The sequence below is a fragment of the Neolamprologus brichardi genome, chromosome 8, assembly GCF_056152115.1.
Source record: "Neolamprologus brichardi isolate AB-2024 chromosome 8, ASM5615211v1, whole genome shotgun sequence".
Taxonomy (NCBI): domain Eukaryota; kingdom Metazoa; phylum Chordata; class Actinopteri; order Cichliformes; family Cichlidae; genus Neolamprologus; species Neolamprologus brichardi.
The window spans coordinates 12,018,965-12,040,826 of record NC_142111.1 but is presented as its reverse complement, the minus strand read 5'-3'; the positions used below and the strand labels follow the sequence as shown (position 1 = coordinate 12,040,826).

At 40.9% G+C, this 21,862-nt stretch overlaps 1 protein-coding gene across 1 annotated transcript; it reads left to right on the top strand.

The window, feature by feature from the left end:
* Window positions 1-7,856: 7,856 nt before the first annotated feature.
* Window positions 7,857-17,372, top strand: LOC102792431 (integrin alpha-M-like). Its single transcript, XM_087845448.1, has 29 exons — window positions 7,857-7,959; window positions 8,135-8,238; window positions 8,623-8,693; window positions 8,784-8,898; window positions 9,424-9,551; window positions 9,638-9,783; window positions 10,010-10,160; window positions 10,327-10,477; window positions 10,749-10,822; window positions 10,957-11,077; window positions 11,436-11,575; window positions 11,705-11,851; window positions 11,944-12,156; window positions 12,254-12,387; window positions 12,684-12,826; window positions 12,912-13,066; window positions 13,203-13,328; window positions 14,766-14,839; window positions 14,922-15,063; window positions 15,154-15,252; window positions 15,382-15,461; window positions 15,534-15,620; window positions 15,719-15,788; window positions 15,888-15,986; window positions 16,109-16,189; window positions 16,317-16,427; window positions 16,569-16,682; window positions 16,761-16,871; window positions 17,002-17,372. The coding sequence occupies exons 3-29, from the start codon at window positions 8,643-8,645 to the stop codon at window positions 17,092-17,094; spliced, it is 3,156 nt and encodes a 1,051-aa protein (XP_087701574.1). The 5' UTR covers window positions 7,857-7,959; window positions 8,135-8,238; window positions 8,623-8,642; the 3' UTR covers window positions 17,095-17,372.
* The last annotated feature ends 4,490 nt before the right edge of the window (window positions 17,373-21,862 follow it).

The window sequence follows — 21,862 nt, the reverse complement described above, 5'->3', positions numbered from 1 at the left end:
GGATCTGGCAAAGGTTTCAATTTACTACGCATTGGACCTCTTTCAGTTTCTCTCACTCAGAGAGCTAATGAAACAAAACATTTGAAAAGATATGAAATGGTGCACCTTCGATCAGGAGCATCAGGTGTTAAAGTGTGGTGACAAAAAGTACACTATATCAGTGGAGAGTCAGTAGCAGAAAAAAGGTTGACTTCCTGGTGATTGTAGTCTGAACAAATCAGCTTAGATAAGATAAGCAGAGTTGACTGGTTAGTCACCTACCATCCAGGCAAGGTTTAGGAAGTAAGTGTTTTTAGATGTTCAAAGTAATATTGAATGCTATGGGGTTTTTTTTAATCTTGAACTGGAAGATAAAGTAAATTAGCAATGACAATATCTGTGTGGGCATTAGGCATCTCTACAGAACATCTACTCTACTTTTCTGTTTTTCAAGATTACATACAGTCAGGGGAAAAAAAATATCTGAACCCCAGCTGATTTTGTAAGTTTGCCCATTAACAAAGAAGTGAGCAGTCTATAATTTCAATGGTAGGTTTATTTGAATAGTGTGAGACAAAATAATAACCAAAAAAATCCAGAAAATGCATTTCAAACAAGTTAGAAGTTAATTTGCATTTTCATAAATGAAATAAGTATTTGATTCCTGCAAAATGTGCTTTAGTACTTGGTGGCAAACCTTTGTTGGTAATAAAAGGTCAGACATATTTTGTAGTAGCAACTGAAACCTTCAGCTCCCTCCACAGATTTTCTATGGGATTAGGGTCTGGAGACTGACTAGGCCATTTCAAGACCATAATATGCTTCTTCTTGAGTCAATCCTTTGTTGCATTGGCTGTGTGTTTTGGATCACTATCATGCTGGAATACCCACCCAACCCATTTTCAATTCCCTGGCTGAGGGAAAGATGTTCTCACCCAAGATTTGATGGTACTTGGCCCCATCCATCCTCCCTTTGATGCAGTACAGTTGTCCTGTCCCCTTGGCAGAAAAAACACCCCAAAACATAATGTTTCCACCTCCATGTTTGATGGTGAGGACAGTGTTCTTGGAGTCACAGGCAGCATTCCTCCTCCTCCAAACACAGCGAGTTGAGTTAATGCCAAATAGCTCGATTTTGGTCTCATCTGACCACAACACTTTCACCCAGTCCTCCTCTGAATCATAGAGATGTTCAGTGGCAAACTTCAAATGAGCCCTTACATGTGTGTTCTTGAGCAGGGGGACTATGGTCACAGCTGCTTTGAGATCATTGATAAATTCTTCCCGAGTAATGTAGGCCAGTGTTCCACACTGTTCTCATTCCACACTGTTCTCACTTTTCTCATTATCATTGAAGCTCCACGAGGTGAGATTATGCGTGGTGCTCCAGACTGAGGGAGATTGGCAGTTATATCATGGTTCATCTATTTGCGAATAATCACGCCAACTGTTGTCACCTTTTCCCCCAGCTAAACGCGATGGTCTTGGAGCCCATTCCAGCCTTGTGTATGTCCACAATCTTGTCCTGGACATTCTTGGAAAGCTCTTTGGTCTTGGCCATGGTGCAAAGTTTGGAATATGGATAGATTGAGTGGGCAGATGTCTTTTATACAGGTAACAAGTTGAGAAGGCTTCCAATGTCAGCTCATTACCTGTATAAAAGACACCAGATATCTTGCTGATTGATAAGGGATCGAAAAAGTATTTCACTCATGAAAATGAAAATTAATTAATAACTTTTTAAAATGATTTTTTTTTCAATTTTTTGGTTTTTGTTCTGTCTCTCACTATTCAAATAAATCTACTATTGAACTTATAGACTGAACATTTCTTTGTTAGTGGCCAAACATAATAATTTTCCCCTGACTGTATAAACAGCCACACATAGACATGAAGTAGGTGCATATTAAATACAGGCCCGTTTAACCAACTCATGCTGACTCCCTTTTACAAAACTGGCACAAATGTCTCAGACAGTTGAGACATTTCACAGGAAGGCAAAAAGCAGAAATGCACACTGTATTTTTAGATTGTTCTGCTTTTTTACGTAGAGGTTTCACTTTCTGTCCATAATGAGGTTAAATGTTTTTGACAATGTCAATCCATTAGTATGAAAACAAATTGACACTATATATACAATAAGCCTTTTTTTCCTTTTTTCAATTTGAAGTGAAAAGTTCAAGTGAAAATGTTTTTTCTGAGTATAACAATATTTTAGCAAATAATTTTGTTTCACATCTGCATATAAGAACTTAAGCTAGACAAAAGGTTTTATAGGCTATTGACTATTTTAAATAGCGCCAAGAAGGTTATGTTTTTTGTAGCATATGTGTGCATGTTCATGCATACACGTCATTCTGTCTGTAAACAAAATAGCTCAAACGTTTTTAAATTAATTCCAATAAAACTTTGCAGGAATGTAAATTTGGGTCATGCCAATGATCCATTAAAATTTGGCTTACATTCATCAAGGTCTTGAAGGTCAACTTAATGATTGATCTGTCAAAAACTGAAAAAAAAAAAGCCTTATAAATGGGATTCTTACAAGTGTGGTGTGCAATGTCAACATATAGAATGTACTATTAAGATAAATACCTTTTATTAGATAGATACCTTTATTAGTCCCACAAGGGGAAATTTCATGTTAAGGCTGCCGACCTATTGCACACAATGGCGGCGCCATCATACAATTGCAAAATCGATCATTGACATGCAGCCTAGGGTGTTCTGGTGCTACTTGCTCTTATGGACATCCATATGTTCAAACATGGTGTTCATTATGGATAGACTGTGATTTGCACAGAAGTCCAATAACAGAACACTTGAGTTCAAATCATGCAGGCCTCACAATCACACTCCTCAGGGTCTGACTGTCATTACCCACATAAGCACTGAAGTCTCCCAGAAGGATGACTGTTGGGTCTGGGCTTCCACAGGCCCCGCTGGTTTAGAAACGTATTCTCGTTAACGACAAAAACAAGACGAACATCTTTTACTTGCTAGCAAGGGAGGCCCCCTCAGTGTCTCAGAAAAGCACTCTGAATCCAACCACAGACTGACCCCACCTTAGGCCTCCGCTTGCCACCTTTTATTGAAAACAGTTACAGTACACACAAGCGCCTCCCATTGTAAAACCCCTCCAATGGTTACAAAAGACAAGGCACTATGTATGTATGTGTGTGCATGTGTATGCATGTGTAAGAATGTGTGTGTGTGTGTGTGTGTGTGTGTGTGTGTGTGTGTAGGTGTGTGTGTGTGTATGTATGTGAGTATGTGTGTTTGTGTTTGGGGGTGCGTTTGTGTGACCTCCTGCCCACAAAAGGATAATAAATGCAGGAAGTTTACTAAGCAACAAACAGAATCTTTAGATAGATGTGCCTAATAAAACACTTCAGCCTCCCCCACCAACAAACTGGCTGGAGAGGTGGTCAGAGACAAAGGAATGTCATTGATCCTGCTGCTTGAACTATGACTTACAAATTTAAGTAACACAATGACATTTAACAATTTGACTCCAACAATGACGGAGTCACAAGATAGAGTTCCCTCAAACACCCCTCGGAGTGACACCAAGAAGAGTACTGTGAACTGTCATTTGGGGCATAAGTACACAGGACAGTAAGGACCTGTTCTCTGGCCTGAAGGTGCAGGGAAAAATTCCTCTCATAAACATATGCAAGCTCCAGGATACAGAACAGACAGCAGGCATACAATTATTGCCATATCAGCCCACCTCCTCTCATCAAGGGCAGCTCCAGACTCAAAAAGAATTCAAGCCCTCTCCAGAAGACTGGCTCCAGATCCAAAGTCACGCGTTAAGATGAGCTCAACTATATCTAGCTGGTATCTCTAAACCTCCTGCACTAGCTCAAAGTACTTCCCTACCAGAGAGATGACGTCGATGTCCCAATCACCAGCCTTGATATACAGGGATTGGTCTGCCAAGGCCTTTAGCTTTAGTCTTTCCAACACACATTGCAGGAAGTGGACCTATCCGGTCTTTAAGCGATGACGTGATGAATCCTGCTATCAGGCCCAAACTACTCTGCGTTTAATAAGGCTGTTTTGTATTTAACATGTTTTAATGCTTTGTATCTTGTTCTATTTAATCTCAACAAGCCCCTAAAAACAGTCAGTGATCACTGTTGGCCTCTGTCGGTTTTTATTACCGCTAATCATTTTAAAGCTCAGTTTTTAAAACCTTACAATGTAACTACAGCTCAGCCCATGCAGCAGTATATTAATGACTAACCTTGTATTGTGGATGGGTTATCTCTCCTGACTGAAGTTTGGTCCGTTTACAGCATTTGTCCCTAACGTTTGGGAACCCTCACATTAACTTTTATCGAGTGGAAAAAAGTTAGCATTCATCTTCCAGCTTCACTGTTTATATTATGCTAACATAGCTGTGTCGCTAGCGATCATGTAGCACATCATTATATACCAGCTAGCCAACCTTCAGTAACCCTACAAATGTCACTGCTGTTTACTTTCCTGTCTTCATTTATTTTGGAAGTGATAGCAGAGCTGTAAGCCTTAATTTGTTTTGGAAATCCCCAATTCAGAACATGGTATATTATATACCATACCATACCATACCATATTATATATGGAAACTAGCAAGCTAACTCCCTGATAACTTCTAACGCCATTAAATTTCATAAATTTGGTTTTAATGGATGCCTGGATGTTAAACTGAATTGTTACACCTGGTAGAGCAGCAGCGGTGATCATTTTATTACAGATGAAAAGATTTGGACAGTTTTTAACTCACAGTGATGCCGCAGTGATCGTGTGACTTAAGGACCTGCAGTGGAGTTTGGGCCCAGGCACAGCTAATGACGTCAGACTTAAACACCGGATAGGAGGCCGAGACTTTGTCTGCTCTGTGGACTGCAGCCTGCCAGGCACCATGGGCTAAGGCCCAGGCACAAGGTAATCTTCATTCAAGCACCCTCCCCAGGCCTGTTTCCTTAGTGTTTCTGTGACAAGAGTCGTCTGATTTCTTCTTTGTCTGGTTCCTCACCCACAGCCAAATTTCCTACTAGTGGGCAAAAGCCCCCTGAAAACATTTACACTGTCAGATTGCTTCCTGTTTTTACTTGTGATTGCAATGATTTCATCTGGTTGCCCAGAAACTAATAGATTATTCAATCTTTTTAGTATGTGTGATGCTGTTTTTAATTGTGCTTTAACAGTCACATCAATTTTAAATAGTTTACCAAAGTGTTGTGTGTCAAATATAACAGACAGTGATATCAGTATTATAACTCCTCCTACATTAGAGTTCCTCTAAATGACTGTCTTAAGTTTGAGCATTCACTCTGTGCATTGTGCATTTTAGTTTCAACCTTCAGCACTTTCAGAAGAATTAACATCTCATTTGAGTAGTCACACTGAAACAGAAAAAAATCACACTTAAGTTTATTTTTTTCATGGGAGTAACACAATGGACTGGATCATCAGTGCTATACTGTTCTTGTCAGGCAAGTTTGTGTCTTCTCATTTTGTCTTTCAAAATTGTGGCAACATTTTTCACCCCAAAAAAGATTTTTTGGAGTACTGGTAATAAAAATTAGAAGTGAAACTATATCTTCTAGACATACTTTGCTAGTGGCAATTTACTTATTTCTTATTTGAATTTCATCCTCTGTGAACAAAACTACCTGCAGAAATGTGTGTTTGAAACCATAATGACCACAGTAAGGCTGTCCTGACAAAAGGTTGACAGCATGTTATAATGATGAGCAATATTTTTTTATTACATTTATATTTCTCACTGTAAATGTGTCACTGTTGAACAATGTAAGATGCAAGAAGCCAGGAACAATGCAAAGTTAGCACCATATTATATGATTATTTGGAGAAAGATGTGTCAGGTCATGCCCAAAAAAGTGTAATTTTATTTGGTGGTAACCGAAATGACAGTCCCTTTTGATTTTTCCTGTATCCTAATCATGTGACAAAGTATTTGCTACTCTGTATTGTTTGAATATCCCAAAAAATCACGATTTGCTGATTTTAATTTAAATTTTGGATTTGTAGAGTTGTAATACAAACCTCAGACATTTTCTGTGTTAAGCGTGTGTGTGTGTGTGTGTGTGATATAAACTAATGAATCTGACATAGTTGAGGAGGACAGGATGCATGTGCACAATGGTGTGATTGTCCATTCAGTTCCTTTTTTTCAGTACTGTAAAAGGGCAAATGTATACACTATTATAATGATCAGTTTTCATACTGTGTACGTATGTATGTGCATCATACTGTTTAAATACCTAATAATTAGTTTGAGCTTTAGAAAGAATTACAATATCTTTTCTCTTAAGTTCAAGTTTCAGCATTTACACTTGGACTGATGAAGTAAAATACAACAACTAAAGATACAAAACTGATTCCAAATGGAAATATTAAAATGTGTTGTTTTTTTTTTAAACTAAATAACTGCTCTGAGCAGTTACTTGAACTTGTTTGACTTTAGTGTAATTCCATCCATCCATCTTCTTCCACTTATCCGGGGCCGGCTCGCGGGGGCAGCAGCCTATGCAGAGAAGCCCAGACCTCCCTCTCCCCAGCCACCTCCTCTAGCTTGTCCAGGGAAACACCAAGGCGTTCCAAGGCCAGCCGAGAGATATAATCTCTCCAGCGTGTCCTGGGTCTGCCCCGGGGCCTCCTCATGGTGGAACATGCCTGGGACACCTCACCCAGGAGGCATCCTTGTCAGATGCCCGAACCACCTCAACTAGCTCCTTTTGATGTGGAGGAGCAGCGACTCTACTCTGAGCCCCTCCCGGATGGCTGAACTTCTCTAAGGGAGAGGCCAGCCACCCTTCGGACGAAGCTCATTTCAGCTGCTTGTATCCAATCTCATTCTTTCGGTCACTACCCACAGCTCGTGACCACAGGTGAGGGTAGGGGTGTAGTTTGACCGGTAAATTGGGAGTTTCGTTTTACGCTCAGCTCTCTCTTCACCACGACAGACTGGTACAGCGTCCACATGACTGCAGTTTCAGCACCAATCAATCTGTCGATCTCCGGCTCCCTTCTCCCATCACTCGTGAACAAGACCCCGAGATACTTAAACTCCTCCACATGGGGCAGGAACTCATCTCTAACCCGGAGTGGGCACTCCACCCTTTTCCGTCCGAGAACCATGGCCTCAGATTTGGAGGTGCTGATCCTCATTCCCGCTGCTTCACACTCGGCTGCAAACTGTTCCAGTGTGAGCTGGAGGCCATCACCCGATGAAGCCAACAGAACCACATCACCCGCAAAAAGCAGAGATGAGATTCTGAGGCCACCAAAGTGAAAGCCCTCCGCCACTTGGCTGCACCTCGAAATCCTGTTTATAAAAGTTATTAACAGAATTGGTGACAAAGGGCAGCCCTGGCGGAGCCGATCACCCACCGGCAATGAGTCCAACCTATTGCCGGCTATGCAAACCAAGCTCTTGCAACGGCTGTATAGGGATCGAATGGCCTGTAGCAATGGGCCACACATCTCATACTCCCGCAGCACCTCCCACAGGACACCCCGAGGGGCATGGTCGAATGCCTTCTCCAAGTCCACAAAACACATGTAGACTGGTCGAGCAAACTCACATGCGCCCTCGAGTATCCTCGAGAGGATAAAGAGCTGGTCCAGTGTTCCGTGACCAGGACAAAAACCACATTGTTCCTCCTGTATTCAAGGTACGACTAACAGACGGGCTCTCCTTCCAGCACCCTGGCATAGACTTTCCCAGGGAGGCTGAGGAGTGTGATCCCCCTGTAATTAATTTAGTAATTAAAGAAACACAGAAGGCTGAGCTGTTGAAATAAATCACATTATCATTCCATAATAAGCTTTAATAATGTTTTTCTTTCTTTAATTATCAGTGTTAAATGCTGCACTTAGTTTCAATATTGATCCTGTGGCTTGGAAGACCCTGAGGAACTCTGCTGCTGGTTTTGGCTACCAGGTGGTTCAAAGACAATCAGAGTAAGCCAGAGCATAGATATGTTTAATATGGGTTTATAATTGACAGCTTATAACATTCACAACTAATGCTTTTTTTTTTCAAAGAAATATTGAATCATGTAATAAAACAACTGGAGGTTTTTCACTGCACTTTACTCACCAAAATGTTATCTAATGTCTGGATTTCTCTCCTTAGTTTGCTTGTCAGTGCCCCACTTGAACAGTATTCACAAAACAGAAAGGGGAAAATATACAGGTGTACCATCTCTGGTGAAAACTGCCTAAATATACAATTTCGAGGTAGGTATAGTTTCTTGATGTCTTAACACAATATCCTGAAACTCTGACAGTATCAATCAAGTATTGAGATCTTGGAATATGACATTAATTAGATTAATTTGCAGGTGGATTTCTAGAGAAAATCCTTAAACATTTGCCATTTCATGATATAACAAAGCACTTAATTGAATGTAATTGTTTGTTTAATTAATTCTTGCTAAAAGTTATTTATTTTTTGTTGATTTTCAGACTCAGTAATAGTGAACTTAGATTAGTGTATTTTGCATTCTTTCCCTTTGTAATGTGGTACGAAAAGTGGCAGTCATTTAAATAAAATGTATTTTCTAGTGACTCCAACATTTATTTTATGAGTGTTTTAATATATATTCAATGCTTTAAATACAGAGCCAGATTTTGCTATCAACATGTCTCTTGGTTTGACAATGAAAAGTGATCCTGGAACCCAAAATGCTGTGGTGAGTTGGTGAACTGCAGACGTGTCACACTGGAATGGAAGAATAATCAGCATGCTTGATTCATCATAATTTGATCTTTTCTCTTTTGAGGCATGTGGTCCAACTATTCCAAAGGACTGCAAAAGTATCACCATGTACAGGGGAGTGTGCTTTCAAATAAACCGTTCCAATAGATTTGAGCGTCCCATACCACCTTCTGTCAAAGGTAACAGGATACTAAGTTTGTGAAAACAAACTCATAATAATAATAGAATCTATAAATACTTATGTCACTGCACATTCACACAATTAATCGCTGTGACCCAATAACCTAATACATTTTAAACAGTCTGAAGCTCATTTATTACAGTTATTATGCTTTTTTAAATATTTTTTTAAATTAGTTTTATTATGTTTTGAATTTTCAATTCAGTTTCATTTTACCCCCCAGAGTCACTTTAATAGGTTGAGATTAGTTTTCATTGCTTTAAGTAGTAATTTTGGACTTTTTAATTATTTTTAATTATTAGGATATTAGCTTGGGTAAGATTTAAGAGTTTCAGAAATCATATTACAACACAAACATAATTTATGAAGGCAGCTGACTCCCAGTTATGTAAACATCCCAAGTCACAAATAAGTGTGCACCAAAGATTCAAATGGCAAATGGGACCAAAGTGTGAATCTTCCTAACAAAGAAAGGTCACTTAAAGTTGCTCAACACTACATTTCGTACCCATCTTTTTGGCAGAATGCCCGCTACAAGCAGACATTGCTTTTCTGTTGGATGGTTCAGGGAGTGTACATAGCGAAGATTTTCAAACAATGAAGACCTTTGTGAAAAATCTGGTTCAGTCTTTTCTCTCAAGTGATACAAAGGTGAGGAACAGACATTAAATATTAAATATTTCTTTATTTCCATAATTGATGGAATGATTGATTTTCCATACTTTTTTCTTTTCAAGTTTTCTGTTTCCCAGTTCTCTACTTCATCGAAGGTCCATTACTATTTTGATAATTTTTTCTCATCTGGATCATGGGAATCTAACATTGATGGAATAAAACAACTAGACCAAGCAACTTACACAGCTGAGGCCATCGAACATGTTGTGTAAGTGCTGCCATGATGTTACACATCTTTCACAGTTAATGAAGTATGTCAGAGGTTAGACATAACTTGTAGAGTTTTATTTAAAAAAAAATCATAATTCTTTGTTATATTAGCAAAAATACTGTAAAAGAAGGCATCATGAATTTATGTAAGCAGTTCTCTTCAACATCTAAAAGATGTGCTGTAAAGAAAGATGAACTGAAACTCTATTTTCTTCATTCATCAGCCAAAATGTTTTTACACCACAACGAGGATCCAGATCAAATGCAAAGAAGGTGCTGATAGTTATTACTGATGGAGAATCTCATGACTCACATCGCTTACCATATGTAGCAATGCTGGCTGAGAGTAAAAAGATTGTTCGATTTGCTATTGGGGTAAGTACCTCGGTTTTACACTGTACCACTTTCTTCAAAAGGTTAATCCTTTCAATGACCTTGTAAAGTTAACCTAATTTTCTGACACTAATGAAATGAGGCACCATTCTTCATGAGGACGACTGTGTGGGTGCTAGCAAAGTAAAAGCTGTGTGTGTGTTTCTAGGTGGGGAACGCATTTAATAAACTTGCTGCAGAACAGGAACTGAAAACCATTGCATCATCTCCGTCAGACAAACACGTATTTCAAGTTAGGGACTTCAACGCCCTTGAAATAATAAGACAGAATTTACAGGACAAAATTTTCTCTATCGAAGGTACAAACATTAAAAAATGTTAAAACTTTGTTAAAATTTCTGTAAACATTCCAGCTATAAAAATTAAAGCAACTGAAGCCACCTGCAGTAAAGGCCTGAGAGATGTTCACCTTTTTTATCTCTTTACATTAGTGTGTTAAACAATACATAAATGACATATTTTTAATAAAGAGCAAGTGATTATCTAGAATCAGTCCTTCAGGTCGTGAACAAATTGAAATTACACAGTCTGTCCTTTAAGTTCTTTTTTTTTTTTTTTTTCATGTTACAGGATCACAAACCAGTGGAGAGTCACTGAAAATGGAAATGTCTCAAGAGGGATTCAGTGCAGTTTATGTGCCTGAGGTAATTAAAAACACTTTAAACTCAGACAGTCAAGTGATAAAAAGAAAGCAAAACCAAACAAAACTCCAAATTTAAATGCACTGTATAAAACATTCACACATTTATTTTTCTGTACATTTCTGTCTGCACTGTAGGGAATTCAGATGTCTATTGTTGGTGCAAACCAGTGGAAGGGAGGCTACGTGCAATACACAACAGGAGGCCAGAAGCTGAAAACATATGAGGACGTGTCTTTGGAGCCTGACAGTTATCTTGGTAAGAATATTACTCTGACAACTAACACATAAACATGTGATCATGTAGTATATACATAGCTGTACTGTAATTCTTTCCCCCAATCAGTTTGGAAAATAGACAACATATAAAGGATGAGTAAGGATTCCAAAGGCTGAGGAAGAGTATGCTTTAATTAGGTGTTTAATGTTAGTCATGTTGTTTTTGATTGTGCTTTATGTCACATAAAATATGAAATACCACAAATGACAGCATTTCAAGAAAAAACATCTTCCATGCACCTTAAATGTTAATGAAAATATTTATAAATTCTCTGTATGACTATATTTGACTATTTTTTACTATTTTAACTGAAGACTGCTTGACTATTAAATTCTAGGTTACTCCATGGCAATTGCTAAATCCTGGAGTGGCTCAGTGACAGTTGTTGGTGCTCCAAGATATAAACACAGAGGAGCTGTGTTTGCTGTTAACAGAGATAGCTTTAGAAATCAAAAGATTGAGCCCTTTCCATGGCAGGTACGTATGTACAGTATAAAGTGATAGACCTGAATGACAATGTAAAATATATTTAGACTATATATAAACAAAACTGTACTATTTTCATTTATCTGATTCTTTTCATTTAATAATTTGTTCCTTACACAGTATCAGACTGGTGAATATTTCGGGGCAGAGGTGTGTACCATGGACATAAATAATGATGACATCACTGAGCTAATCTTCATATCAGCCCCAATGTACATGGAGCCTGATAGAGAGGGAAGAGTTTATGTTTGCAGACTAACTGGTTTGGTAAATCACGGTTTTATCTACTGCAGTTAAATTAATCGGTTTATTTGTCAACTTTCTTAATGTTCATAAAATATTCACTCTCCTCATTTTAGTTTGTGGAGTGTAATTTTGATGATCCATTAGTACTAAGAGGACGTGCAGCTGTCAAAGGAAGGTTCGGCTCTTCTCTTGCTGTGCTGCCTGATCTAAACTCAGATGGATTCAGGGATTTGGCAGTTGGAGCACCTTTGGAGAAGGATGGTGAAGGCAGCATCTACATATTTAATGGCGAAGGAGGAGGAAGAATCAGTCTTACTTACTCACAGGTACACAGCATCAAAGAACTCACGAGGATGACTAAACTAATCTGTAATGTAAAGTCATTTTCTGCAGTTTGAATATCGAATTTTTTCATCTACACAGAGAATTACTGGCTCTGAGGTCCAGTCAGGACTGAAGTTCTTTGGCCTGTCAATCAGTCAGTCGTCTTTTGACCACAGTTTTGACGGACTGCCTGACTTAGCGGTGGGCTCAAAAGGCAAAGTTGTTTTATTGAGGTAAGTCCAAGACAGTCCAATCATGCATTATTACTGTCCATGTTTAATTCTAGTAACTATTTCTGTTAAATAAAAAAAATGAATGCCCCACTGGTTAAAAGTTTAGAATGAATTCCATAATAATTTTTTAAATTATTACAATAATTTATGCTATTTCTAGACACTTTCATATAAACTATTAGATAAAAACAAATTATCTTTACTTTCAAAAATGATTTTGCATGATCAAAAACTTTTAAGCAGTAGTGGTTTGTAAAAAATGCAGTGTGGTATTTTCCTTTGATGTTCATTTGCAGATCAAGACCCATAGTAATGGTGAAAGCTGAGGTGTCATTCAACCCAAACCAAATCCCTACTCAGAATGAAGGCTGTTCAAAACCATTGGAGAACACAGCTACAGTCTGCTTCACCATGAGCAGAGTGTCTGCAGTCAACACAGGTTCATCATTCTACTCTACATCATTCAACAACAAAGCCACTGCCCATCATTTGTAGCACTGAATCCAAAGTGTGTTTTATTCCAGCTCAAGCAGTGATTAATTATACTATAACACTGGATGCCACACGTAAACCTCCAAACAACCGAGCTTATGTCAGTGGGAAACAACAAGAACGATCTGGATCAGTAATTGTGGTCTTAAGAAGACAACAGTGTTCAACTCTAAAGTTACTTATTGAGGTAAAAATCTAATAATATCAGGAAAAACAACAAACAAACAAACAAACAAACAAAAAAAAACCAATGCAAACAATCAAAGTTCAGTTCAGAGAGTCCTACAACACTGAATCCAAACCAAATTGCTCTTTTTTTGCAGGCCTGTCCAGAAGATGCTCTTAGTGCGCTTTCTAATGAGCTCAAATTCACGTTTAATGGTTTGTCCATCAACAGAAATCCCAGACCAAGTCTTTCCTCACAGGCTCAAACAACAACCATTTATCCTGTAAGTAATATTTAAACACAGTGTATTAACAAACAATTGGGCCAAGAAAACAACTTTAGTCTTTCCCTTGTATTAATTAATTGTATGAATTAATTTAATTATTGACATGAAATTGACCATTAAACTCAGTTAAAGTGTCAGTTCTAAGTGATCCAGGCCACTGAACGTCTTTTTAGTTCCAGAAAATATTTCTGTCATCCAAAAGGATTTACAGCATCTGATGGAGAAAACAAAGACTAAAGGCCTTTACAAACTGAACATGTAAAATCCATGCAAACATTTTGTGCATTAAAACATTTTTCAAAATCACTCATTCTTAATGTAGATGTTCACGGCGACCTTTTGTTGGACAAATTTGCAGCTTTTATTTTATTTTAAATCAAGCTCAAAATCTTGGGCGTAAATACAAAGATCTAACTAACAGTTGTTTTTTGAATACAAATGTTCTGCAAAAAACACATTCCTTTTTTATAATGCGCTCCCTCTATAATGGCCTTAAGAGTGAAACAAAGTTTGAAACAAAGAGTGGGTCAAGGTGTTATTCCTGTAAGAGTCACTAGCCCACCAGCTATCATGTGAGCTAAGGCAGCGGTCCCCAACCTTTCTTGCGCCACGGACCGGCCTTTAAGGTGTCGCAGATGAAAAGAACAAAGTAAAACTGGTGCCGGTACCAAAAAAGAGAAGATTTATTCATAACACATGGGAAAACACCCAGGGAAATGGAGTTAATGATACATTTTTTAAAAAAAAATAACACTAAAAACTGATAAAAACCCTGAAAACCATAAATTTCACACCTGCACCTCAACTCTCGTGGCCTGGTACCAAACGACTAACAGACCAGGACCGCTGAGCTAAGGGATCTCGAGACTGAAAAGCAACCAACTCTACTCAATGAGAGTTTTTCCACAGTGGATGTAGAGCACATCCTTTATTACTCTCTTGAACCATTTGTCTTCTTAGTCCAACATCCCAAGATTAGCTGGATTTAAGCAGACTTCAAAGAATTATAACAAGAATAAGTGATCAGCTGTTGTATTTCCAGCTCTCTATGTCCACCATGGAGCACAGTAAAAGGTTTTACTGTTTAAGTTATCATTTTCTTTCTCTTCTGCCACCAGAAAGAAAATTATTATTGTATATTAATGTATGGCTAATTGTACTACCAGTCAAAGACTAATGCAGTAGTAACAAAAAGCAATTAAAAAAAGAGCTCAAAATACACAATTCTTAACTTAGAATGATAGCTTGTGTCTGAGATCAAAGTTGTCCAGAAGTGGATCAAGAATATTATCAGAAATTGTTTTCTTCCCTGCAAAAAACCTCCACGAGATGGTAGATTGAAAAAATTGGTTGTTGGATTTCCCTATACAATGTGCTAATTGGAATAAGTCATTCATCATTTAAATATGTTTTCCAAAATGCTCTCTTCCACAGTTAGGGTTTGACATCAACTGTGGCACTGACAACAAATGTGTTGATAACCTTAAAGTGGATTTTACGTTCACCAGGTGAGGCTCATGTATAAAGCTTTGTTTTGCTTGTGCTTGTATTCCTTTTCCTTTATTCTCATCCTCCTTAATACTCTGACAGATCCTCAGAGGTTAAAGTGGGCATTGATGAGCTTTTGAATGTCACAGTCACAGTGGAGAACAGAGGAGAAAACTCCTACAACAGCCGTGTTATTCTCACGTACCCAGCTGGACTCTCATACAGGAAGTTCACCATTCAGCAGGTAAGGCATCAGGATCAAGTCTGTATAAGTTCATCACTGATCTGCTGCTCCTCCAATACATCTAGCAGTCATTTTATTTTTATAATAAAGGGAAGAATTGGGTGCAACTCTTTGGACAGTGAAGATGGTTTATCACGAGGAAGGACAGACTGCACTATCCACAAACCAATTTTCAAGAGCAAAACTAAGGTGTTTTTGCTTAGAATATCTTCTTATTTACCAATTACCATTTAGAATATCTTTCTCTCACTTATTTATAGTTTTGTTTACAGCAAAAAGAGATGACGCAATTTGATATGTCTCCTCCATTCAATTAAGGCTTCCTTCATTGTCTCCTATGGGATTGACACCAACAGTCAACTTGAGAGGAAGCTCTTTGTCACTGCAAATGCCACCAGGTACTGTTCATTTGATATATTTTTGTATAGTCCCACACATAAAATATGAATCATTTCACTTCTTCATTTCAGTGGAAATCAGGAGCATGCCACTACAAATGAACTCTATAAAAATAAATCGATTGATGTGAGATATAGCATTTTTATGACATTTGAAAGGTATGGGTTCTTCCAATTGAAATAAAAAGCATCGTTTAGAAATTAACAAATGTTGTATTACATGGTATTTATTTAATTTTTTAAATATGTCTTTTTAGCTCTCTCAGCTACAACAATTTCACATTTGGGAGGAGTGATTTGCAGAAACCAGTCCAGCAATCAATTAAGGTCAAAATATAAGTTCTGTATAAATCTATATATGTGTATTTATATGTTCTGTATAATCTAAATCTAATTGTATTGCTTGGTTGTCTTTTTCTTTATCAGATTACAAATGATATCAGAGCACTTAATTTCACTGTGGTGATCAGGGTTCCAATGAAGCTTGGCAAAAAAGACATTTGGGTGAATTTGATCAGTCTACAGGTATTGTGCAAAAGTCTTGAGTCACCCATCATTTCTAAAAAATGGCTTAATGTTATGTATGGATGAATGGATGTGGTATAATTAGGACAAAACCAAGCATACCTGAATTAAATGTATTTCAGATTGCAGACTGTCAGAGAGGAATTGACGAAGAACCACCTGTCAAAACTTTTGTTTCTCAGATCAGAAAAAATAAGGTGGTGGTAAGCATACCTCTGCACTTGAGCTTTTGAAATTCAACCTCTTTTAGATTTTAACAGTCACCTCACCTATCTCAAATTCAGCTATCACAGTTTTTGTTGGATTCAGTCTTGTTTAAATCATTCTCAGGACTGCTCTGTAGCCAAGTGCAGAGTGTTCAAGTGCAACACTTTCATGGGAATACGGGAGAGTAGGACGTATGAAATCTCTGCCAACCTCAGTTCAGGATGGATAGAGCAGGTAATGGATAATGGATGATGAGTTTATGTTAAATTAAAGTGTTTTGGATTGTTTGCTAAATGTTTAGATATATAACCATTTTCCTGTTAAATCAAACAATATGTAATTTAGGGTCAACTCGTGATGTATTTTTTTCCTTAGATTGGGCTTCAGTCTGCCAAATTCCTCTTGACCAGCACTGCCAGTCTGGAGTATGACAAAAACCAGTACATCTACTTTTCAGCAGCGTCTGACAACAATCCTCCTGTTCACAAGGTGATTATGCAATATTTTCTTTTGTTCGGCGTATTAAGAGCTTTAATTTTATTCACATTCTGTCACTTCATCTGTCAGATTGAGGCAGAAGTAGAAGTGTATCCTAAGCTGAATTTCACCAAAGCGATCATTGGAGGATCCCTGGGAGGGTTGGCTTTTCTAGCTTTACTCACCGCTAGCCTGTATAAGGTGAAAGACTCTTTTTATACTTTTTCAATTAAAAGTTTACAAGTTTTTTTCTCATGTAGCTTGGTTACATTTTTATTGGAACTCTAATATATGATTGCTGTATTTTATGTGCTTTTTCATTCACTTCTAGGCTGGATTTTTCAAGAGTAAATACAAACAGATGATAATTGAAATTACAGAAGATGATCCAGGGACGGCTGCAGGTGCACCCTCAGCAGAGTAACAAAGATGGCATTTGTAGCTGTACATCTGATTTGAACGACAGATGTAGACCATCCTGATAATTTCAGGGGTGAACATGGTGTGTAGAAATGTACATGCTACCACATTTGATTAATTAAACAGACAACAGCTTGCTGTGTTTCAAATCACTCCCTTGCCTAGTCATTTGCTATGATCTGTAACAAAGGTTCCTACCTGGTGGTCAGGATCCTCAAGACTCAGGACCATAAAACTGGAGCACCTATTGTAAATAAGAAACCACCACTAGATATTTGTCTTAAGAGGATATATTTATGTAGATTTTCAAGCCTGTAAAATCAAATCTAACCTTTATTTTAATGGTCTGTATATTTTATTTATATCTTTGTTATTAGTTAATTAATGAGCTGACAATGAAATGTCTTTCCACATCTAAATGAATCCAGTGTACTGGATAAGATGTCATCTCAGACATAAAGCAGTATTCATTTTATATCATGCAAAACAAAGAGGAGCAGATTCTTTAGGAGCCTGGACTTCAAGATGTGGAAAAAGACAATCTCCTTTTTCCAGCTTTACCCTACTTAAAGCACCACCTGTCCTCACTAGTGTCTACTTTCACAGTATTAGTTAACTCTTTGAAATCTTCTATGTATCTCCATGATTTTGATTGTAAACATAATTTAACTTTATGTAATTTCTAAAGACTGGTAAGTCCAACAGAACTATGACACTCTGGCATGTATTTTTAGCACTATTTCAATATTTAGTGAGAGGGCAAAAGCGGATAAAACTTTAGAGGTAAAAATAAAAGACAGGTTTTTCCAGTCAGTGTGATGTAAGAGTGTTCCCTGCTTTGATTTGTAGGGGAACTTATTAATTAATCAGAAATGTAAAGAAATATGAATGTTTAAAAGTAACATGACCATGTGACCTTTGAATACAAGAGTGATTATTTAAAACAATGACTTTTTAATCTGACCTCAAACTTGTTTATTGTATGCATGTATCTGTCTGTATCGGATGAGGATTTTGTCATCATTTCAAATCCAAGACTATATTTTTTAGGTCTTTCATCAGAAATGTTGGTAGCATTTTAACCCTGGAGAACCCATGGGGAGAAAGACTCCACTTTCTCTACAGCAAGACAGTTCATAATGTTTTAATGGTGCGTTCACACCGAACGCAATAGACGTGACCAAAAAGCGCCAGACGCCCCTAGCTGGTCGCGTGCACATTCGCACCTCAAAGCGGGTCCAAAGCAAACTAGTCGCGCTTTAAAATGTGCAATTTTCACACGTGTGAAGCGGAAATGTGGGAGGAAGTAGTGCCAGATGGTATGTTTGCAAGATGGCAGTAGTGTTTGAAGAGAGCGTCTCTATTCACTGTGGAGAGCAGAGCAGCGGTGTAAACTTAAGGACGCTTTACACATTAGTCATTACAAAAATTTATTTGAAATAAAATTAAGATGCTCAAACAGAAAAAAACATTAAACATAAATATATAAAATATAACTGTTTACAGAGAGACAGGAATAAAAAGGACCCAGCTTAAAGTGGAAGAGCTTCAGGGAGAAGGAGGAGAAAAATAAGAACATTGTTTCTGCCCTGGAGAGCCTGCTGCCTCATCAGAAAACTACTGATTGATAGAATGAATGGCTTTGGCTGGACCTGCCTCTTTGAACTAGGTCAGAGTATCACATCACCAGGCTCCTGATTGGTGTGGCAGCGTCACTTGACGCTGGAGTTCAGATTTTTCCAACTCCAGCGGTAGACGCGATAAGCGCGAATGCTCAAAATGCACCACATAAACTGCAGCACGTATTTTACTTCACGCTTCAAACGTGTCAGTTGCTCTACTTGGTTGCGCGAATCAGGCAGAAAAGCGTTTTCGCGATGCAAATGTGCTTCTGAAGTTTCGCGCGACCCCCAGTCGCGCTTCATCGCGCTCCTCCATTGACTTCACATGTAAACCTGAAGCTCTGGTAGCGTCTATGTGTCTCTTCATGTCCTGATAGTCCTATATCATCTACTATAATCCAGAGCCATACACTATCACTGCATTCTACACTACAGCTCAAAAGTGTCACGAACGGGCGGACTACGCACGGTAATTCGGCGTGCCCGTGTGGCGTGCTGGTTAGACCCAAACGCGGGGAAGGCTAGCGATGGGTAGGAACAGACACGCAGTTAATCTAGTAACGGTCAGTGCACGAAGCGTGGCTTCGGACTGGCGTTACAGAAAAAGAATCGAGAGGGAAAACACTCACGGTTGCTGAATCAGAAGGACACTGACGTCGGCAAAGAGTTGGAGCTTCTGACATGAGGAGAACGATGTCTGAGCGGCGAACAGGTGGGTGGCGTCTCCCTTTTAAACCCGGCCCCGTGATCAGCTGGCGATCAGCTGATCACCGGCTGACAGGACCCCCCCCCCCGACGACCGGCACCCGACGGTCCAGGATGGCGGCGACGGAAATCAGAGATGAGGGAGGGATCCAAGATGAAGCGGGACGGCACCCAGGAGCGCTCCTCAGGACCGTAGCCAGCCCAGTCCACCAGATACTGGACCCCCCGACCCCGGGGACGGGAATCCAAGATCCGGCGGACAGCGTAGACAGGACCCCCATCGACGAACCGGGGCAGGGACGGGGCCGGGGAGGGGGGCGCCAGCGAGGAAGTAACGCGCCGCTTAAGCTGCGAGACGTGGAACACCGGATGGACCTTCATGGCGGGCGGAAGCCGGAGACGGTAAGTCACGGGGTTGAGCCGGGCAGTGATCTCGTATGGACCAACGAACCTGGGAGTGAGCTTCTTGGACTCGGTGTGGAGCCTCAGGTGCCTCGTGGAGAGCCAGACGCGATCCCCAGGCTGAAAAGGATGACCCGGGCGATGGCGGCGACGATGCTGCCTGGCGTACAGAGCGTTGGCTCGGGTAATGGCCGCCCGCGCCTTGATCCAGGCCTGACGACAGCGGCGGACCATCTGTTCAGCAGCAGGAACGTCGACCTCCACCTCCTGATGGCCGAAGATAGGAGGATGGAAACCATAACAGGTTTCAAAGGGCGAGAGACCGGTGGCAGAAGAGACGTGAAGGTTATGTGACAGCTCAGCCCACAGCAGGTAACGAGGCCAAAGCGACGGTTGGGCAGAGACGAAGCACCTCAAGAAGCGCCCCAGCTGTTGGTTGGTCCGTTCAACCTGCCCATTGGTCTGCGGGTGATAGCCGGACGAGAGGCTGGGAGAGGCTCCAATCAGGCGGCAAAAGGCTTTCCAGAACCTGGCGGTGAACTGGGGCCCCCGGTCGGAGACGATGTCCTTGGGGAACCCGTGAAGCCGGACGACATGGTCCAGGAAGAGCTCGGCCGTCCGTTTGGCAGAAGGGAGGCCAGCCAGGGCGACCAGGTGCACTGCCTTCGAAAACCGGTCTACAAAGGTGAGGATGGTGTCAAGACCGCCCACGGATGGGAGGCCGGTGACAAAGTCAAGGCCGACATGGGACCAGGGACGTCTCGGCACAGGGAGAGGGTGAAGGTCGCCAGTGGGAGGCTGAGTGGAGGACTTGGCCCGAGCACAGGTGTCACAGGCGGAAACGAATTCACGGACGTCCCGGGCCATGGAGGACCACCAGAAGGCACGACGGAGGAGTTGCAGGGTCCTGTCCGGCCCCGGGTGGCCAGAGAGCGGGGAGGAGTGAGCCCAGAGCAAGGCCTCCTGACGGCACCGGGAAGGTACGTAGAGCCTCCCAGCAGGGGTGTCAGGCGGAGGCGGTTCGGCGGTCAGGGCATCCCGGATAGAGTCCTCCAGGGGCCACCGAAGGGGGGCAGCGAAGCACTGAGAAGGTAGGATAGGTCCAGGGTCTGACGTGAGGCCGTCCTGGGCGAACTGTCTGGAGAGAGCGTCTGCCTTAGCGTTCTTGGAACCAGGGCGGTAGGCGAGGTGGAAATTGTAAGGCTCAAAGAACAGGGCCCAACGGGCCTGCCTTGGGTTGAGCTGCTTGGCAGACCGAATATGGATTAGGTTCTGGTGATCAGTCCAGACCAGAAAAGGGTCTTTCGTCCCCAGGAGCCAATGCCGCCACTCTTCTAAGGCCCACTTGATGGCCAGGAGTTCTCGGTCCCCGACTCCGTACCGTTGCTGCGTGGGCGAAAACTTCCTCGAGAAATAGCAGCATGGGTGAAGTTTTCCATCCGGACCATGTTGAGAGAGGACGGCGCCAGCGCCGACATCGGAGGCGTCCACCTCCACCACAAAGTCTCTGGCAGGATCAGGGTGGAGCAGGACGGGGGCCGTGGTGAACCGGTGGATGAGGTCGCGGAATGCCCGTTCTGCGCCTGGGGGGAGGCAGAAGGGCTTAGGCAGGTTAGCTGGTTTGGTGAGGGATGTCAGTGGGGCGACAACGGTGCTGAAATTCCGAATAAAACGCCGATAGAAATTGGCAAAGCCCAGGAAGCTCTGTAGCTGCTTAAGGCTGGAGGGCTGAGGCCACTGGGTCACGGCTTGGAGTTTTTGCGGGTCCATGGTCAGGCCATCAGAGGAGATGGTGAAGCCTAGGAAGGAGGTGGACCGCTGATGAAAAGCACACTTCTCCAGTTTGCAGAACAGCTGGTACTCGAGCAGCCTGCTCAGCACGGCCCTCACATGGCGAACATGGTCCACTTCGGTGCGGGAGTAGATCAAGATGTCATCCAGATAAGCAAACACCCACCGGCCTAGCATATCCCGCAAGACGTCGTTGATTAGATGTTGGAAGACAGCAGGGCTATTGCAGAGGCCGAAGGGCATCACCAGGTA

What these genes read in the sequence shown, in the direction of transcription:
- LOC102792431 (XM_087845448.1), top strand. Translation starts at nt 8,643, where the DNA reads ATGTCTCTTGGTTTGACAATGAAAAGTGATCCTGGAACCCAAAATGCT. An exon ending in GTCACTGCAAATGCCACCAG is followed by an intron (nt 15,462 to 15,533) that starts GTACTGTTCATT and finishes TCTTCATTTCAG; the next exon opens with TGGAAATCAGGAGCATGCCA. An exon ending in ACAATCCTCCTGTTCACAAG is followed by an intron (nt 16,683 to 16,760) that starts GTGATTATGCAA and finishes TTCATCTGTCAG; the next exon opens with ATTGAGGCAGAAGTAGAAGT.